The sequence below is a fragment of the Pteropus alecto genome, unplaced genomic scaffold (assembly GCF_000325575.1).
Source record: "Pteropus alecto unplaced genomic scaffold, ASM32557v1 scaffold115, whole genome shotgun sequence".
Taxonomy (NCBI): domain Eukaryota; kingdom Metazoa; phylum Chordata; class Mammalia; order Chiroptera; family Pteropodidae; genus Pteropus; species Pteropus alecto.
Genome location: NW_006436814.1, coordinates 872,172 through 877,432, shown reverse-complemented (window position 1 = coordinate 877,432; position 5,261 = coordinate 872,172). Strand labels below are relative to the sequence as shown.

Genomic DNA, 5,261 nt, shown 5'->3' with positions numbered 1-5,261 from the left:
GTGGGGGGGTGGGGGGTTGTTTGTTTCTGTTTGTTTTCAGAGACCTTGGGAACTGCTGTTTTCCTTCCTTTGTTTAATAACAGCGTCAGCCATGTCAATAAAAGAGATCTATATTAGAATATATATACCTGTATTAGAACATCATACTAGAAAGCTTAAAAAGCTTTTAAAAAATGTGTAAACTTTCTAATAGCTCGCTTGGCGTGTGTTAGAGCACAGCCTCCCAGCCTGTGTGCCACACGTGGGTCACAGGCGCGCTCAGGCCTTGTCCTCCCTCTGCCACAAGGCCACAAGGTGGACACAGGAGCCTCCGGGCCAGTCAGTCCCAGCCCGGAGCGGCCTGCCCGCTGGTCTGGAGCTCCCTGCACGTCGCAGTTTTTACGGTACAAGGGAGCACTGTGTTAAACTCAGTCAGGAGTTTGAGTTTAATGTTATTCTAGGTACCAGCAAGAGCAGGAAGGAGTGTAGTATTTTCTTGCTATAATTTCTTGTCCACAAAGCACAGAGGAAAAAAGACTTGAAAATCTGTCATTTTTTCATATGTACACTGAATGGATCAAGACCCTCTATCAAATAATGCCTGTCCACTTCAACTAGGTGAAAAACATTGTCTTTTTTATAGATACTCTGTGAGGTATATGTCTAATATTTTTTCTCTCCTCAAAGTGTAAACTGTTAGACAACAACACTCTGATACAAATAGTCAGCATTACCCAGATTTTTAACATATGATCTTTTCTGTCAAACCTCCTATTTGACTCCATCATCGCTTTTGCCAGTGGAAATCTTCATTAAGCATAAGCCCGATGCCCTGCTCTCAGTCTTGGAAACTAAGACTCATTGGAGATAAAATAAATAAATAAATAAATAAAAGATGCACTTGAAGTTTTATGCACGGAGAGTACCCGACCAGTCAGTGACAGTGTACATTTTGCATTTTATGCCTAAGAAAGCTGGGAGATTTAGGATAGAACCAAAGGAAGGTAGTTTGTAAATGTCTTTATTCCTTCCTTAACATAGTGAAAGCGCTTCTAGAAACGTTCCACCAAATTCTCTTTATGTTAGTGTTAAGCGCGCCGAGGAATGGAGGTCCAGGGTTTGCTCTGTCCAGGTCTTTGATCTGCTTTGAAAAGGCTCCAGGTGATTCTGAGCATCCTTCATATTTGTGAATGACAGCCCTGATGGTTCTTATATTTTATGGAAACTCTGTCATGAATCTGTGTAAAATTTTATTTGTTTTTTAACTAGAGTGGATGTTTAATTACCCCCTGACTCATCTTTGTACACGCTGGATTTGGGGATCTTTTTAAGGTGATACATCTCTGTCATTTATGGTGTTGATTTTGCCATTCGTGCTCATGTTTCAGGATGGTGAGATAGGAAGATGATGAAAAAAAGGTGGACACTATTGTAAAATAAATGGGTTTAAAATTAGGAAATGTGTTATGTTTTATTGAAAAGAAATTATCGCATATTGAAAAGTGTTTTTAATGAAGTCACCGAGCTGACAAAAGTATTTTATAGGATTCCATTCCTGAACTTTGTTCTTTCCTTTAGAATACAGTGTGTTCTAGAAGGTCACACACCCTTTTGATAACTTACAAATCAGCCATTAAACTCTCTGTTTAATGATGATCAATACATTTATTGAATGCTTACAGTGTGTTAAGTTCTGTATCAGTATCTCATTTAATTCTCAAAACAGTCATATTGGATTGCTACCATTATTTACCTCTGTTTTATAGATGAAGTTGAGACACATAGAAATCAATAGCTTGAATTTACGTGGAAGTTCTCTAACTTGACCCCACACTCTTACCAGTTTGCTCTCATGCCCATCATCACGACCCTCAGCCCATGTCCCACAGTCGACCCTTAGGCTAACCTTATTTCTTACTACATCATTGTAATCTGTTAAAGCTGATTTATCAAGCAGGGATGATGACCAACTGTCCTGGTTTGCCCCAGTTACAGAACTTTGAAGTCCTGCCTCCCAGGAAACCCCTAAGTTCTGGGTAAACAAACTGTCACTCACCTTCAGCCTGTTTCTTACCCCAACCCTATCCCTGTATCTCATTCCAGTCCTCAGCCCTCAGCTCCTGGCGTGAGGCTCAGAGATGAGAATTGAGGAGAGAGAATTAGTTGTGAGTACACACACACACACACACATACACACACACACACGCACATTGTTTGGTATTAAAAAACAGTGTTTACACATTTTGATATTTCTGGATCCATGCACTTCAAAATAGCCTTGTCAAAGTGTAGAGAAGTAGTGCATGATATCACATTTCCATGAGTATTTCCCGTGCGTATAAAGCATATAAAGAGAATTGGCATAACATGCACCAAAGTAGGATGGAAGTGGGTATGAGATGGAGTAGACGGAACATTCACATTTTATACAATAGTATTATTGGAAGATTTTATAAGGATTATTTATTATATTGATAAGAGATTTATTAAATATTTTTTAAAAGATCAGACCATTTGATCAACCTAATTTAGGTTTGTTTTTTTTTTGTATATAATATTCTATAGTAAAGCTGTAAGTATATTTTTAAAAATTAGAAACAGGGCATATACATTTTTATTCAACAAAACAACAGACCCTCCTGTAAATACTTCTCTTTCTCATGGAAGTTAAGAGAGGAAAGAAGGTAGAAGGTGGTGTTTGAAACAGAGGGAAAAAGGAGAGAAACCCAGACGCACGAAGAAGAGACAGACAAGCCAGCGCAGAGAGAAGGGGACGTGGGAAGGGTGAGAAGCAGACAGTCTCGTTCTCGATTCTTCTGCCCGGTTTCCGTGTTCAGGACTTACTGCCATTTGTGCAAACTAGGCTGGGTTTGTGGGTTCCAGTTAGTAGAAAAGCATACGGAAGATGCAGGGTATCTGAATTTAGACAAAATAAAAGACCTGTTATTTTTAAAAGGTTCAACGATACATGTAGGGTTCATTCAGCTTTCTGAAGGCTTGTCAAAGCCAGACTCACTTCTCTGAAGTATATGCAATCAGTGAAACACGTATTGAGCATTTAGATCAACCGGTGGCACATTTAAGGACTTTGCCCAAGGACTTCTGTCCGTCTGATCTTTCACTGAGCACAACGTGCTTAACCGTACATAGTTTTTGGTTTATGAGACTTTGGACAACACGACAGAGTATGATGTCATCATATTTTATTTTATGTGATTGGTATCTACTTATATTCTTACATGGAGTTCTGTTTTGAATGTGATGTTGACTTCAGAGTTCAGATAAGACTTTTGTATGTCGTCACATGAAGGGATAGAATAAGTACTTCTTAAATAAGTTAGTTATCATTCATCCTGCTAATATATATATTTTCACATGTGTTTCTTGTGTGTATTCCTTGCGTGTACCCTTAGGTTGTAGCTACGTGAGTGGGCACGGTTAGGGGCCCTGTCCATATAAGGCTATAGGATCACGACTCAGAACTCTTACGTATCTTCGTGTGATGATGAGCTTTGGTTTCAAAATGGAATAAAAATAATCAGTTATTGTTGCTATTTCAATTTTACTGGCTTCGCATGAGCTCCTTCCCCTCTTGCATTTCATAGTTTTCACTTACAGCAGATCACCTTTCTACTTGGTTAAATCTTTAAGATTCTCTTTGGTGTTTTTTAATTAATGGCTTCAAAGAGAGTCCAACTGTATAATATTTGTGCTACATATTTTCATAAACTGTTGAATGTTTGACTTTGATATTCTTTTTCTTTTTATGTTTAAAAGGGTTAGTATTTCTTTATTACAAAGAACCGCAAAAGAGGATATCGCCTTACCTTACAGAAATGATTTAGGTTTGATTTACAACCACCACCAAAAAACATTTCTCTAAGTGAATATTTTATAGTAGCAATAGATTCCCAGGAGAAGTTGTTGAAAACCATCTGTATATATCCAGAAGAAGATGCTCATCTCTTTGGGATTGTTTAGATCACAATTTATTAAAGACAAACCAAAAAAAAACAATTGATATTTGCCTTGAAAAGTTAATTCGGCTTTAGTTTTCAGAACTTACACAATAAAGGCTCTTACTTCCATTGGTTTAAAGTCAGTAATATTACTATCATGAAGTAGTTGATAAAAACATGTTTCTTTTTACACATGAGTTAGGAAGCTACAGGATTTTTAAGAACAGAAGTTCTGTTAACTACAACTATGTCCTCTTTCCAAATATCTTACTCAGCATTCAATAATTTTTCAAAACAGTATTTTCCTATATTTGAAGAATATAGAACAAATTATGTCATTTTTCTTACTATGCAGTTGGAGAATTTGATGCTGGATAAAGATGGCCACATAAAAATTACGGATTTTGGACTTTGCAAAGAAGGGATCACAGATGCAGCCACCATGAAGACGTTCTGTGGTACACCAGAATATCTGGCGCCAGAGGTGGGCCTGGTTCTGTTCACAGGGAAAAATAACATTGACATCATGTTTTACAAATTATTCTATTTAAATGTTAAAAAAAAAAAATCACAGCATCTACTACTTTTACCTGGATTTCAAGATGAATCAAATCTCTTTTGCTTCCACTTATTTAATGTGGTATTATAGGGCAAAAATATATAGAAACTAAATTTTATAAACTTTATGAGCACAAAGGTGCTGACTGCAACATAGTCAATTTCTGTTTCTCGGCCGAATACATTTTGTTTCTTGATTGTGCCCGTGTTGATTGATTTATTAAAATGGAATAATTGAATGACTTCATCAGGAATGTTTTCAGTTTTAGAAACCATTTGGATTTTCCTTAGACACAAAGAAATAATGATAATTTGCTTTTGTAGTATTGTGGATTTTCATAATTAATTTTAGGAAGTATTTCATTGGGAAAGTTAATGCAATGATAGTAGCTACAGTTTTGAATTCACACCAAAGCAGACTCTAACCAGTGACCGCCCCGTGCGGAGAGTTCCACAGTAACTCGGTTATTTGTTTACTCAACGAATGTAGAGTCTGTGTCTCCTGTGTGTTGGGTGTTTTTCTGGGCGATGTGGTTACAGAAACAAGATACAACACTGCTTTCAGGGAACTCAGCCCTGGTGGAGGGAGACAGAATAAAAATAAATAAAGGACACAACATTGTGTAGTGAGTCAGTGCCAGTAGGAGAGAAAAGCTGGGTTAAGGGAAGGATGTGGTGTGGTGGCTGTTTTAGAAAGTGTTCCAGTCACTATTGCTGTGTGAAAATTCATTCCAAAACCTAGTGGTGAAAAACTGCCATTTTATG

At 37.4% G+C, this 5,261-nt stretch overlaps 1 protein-coding gene across 3 annotated transcripts in view; it reads left to right on the top strand.

Annotated features, from left to right (window-relative positions):
- AKT3 (AKT serine/threonine kinase 3) overlaps positions 1–5,261 on the top strand; it is a 261,729-nt gene that overhangs the window by 219,088 nt on the left and 37,380 nt on the right. For all 3 annotated transcript variants that reach the window (XM_025048497.1, XM_025048498.1, XM_006914260.3), the window contains one exon: positions 4,294–4,422. In XM_025048497.1, coding sequence (XP_024904265.1) covers positions 4,294–4,422 — 129 coding nt within the window. The remainder of the gene's footprint in view (positions 1–4,293; positions 4,423–5,261) is intronic.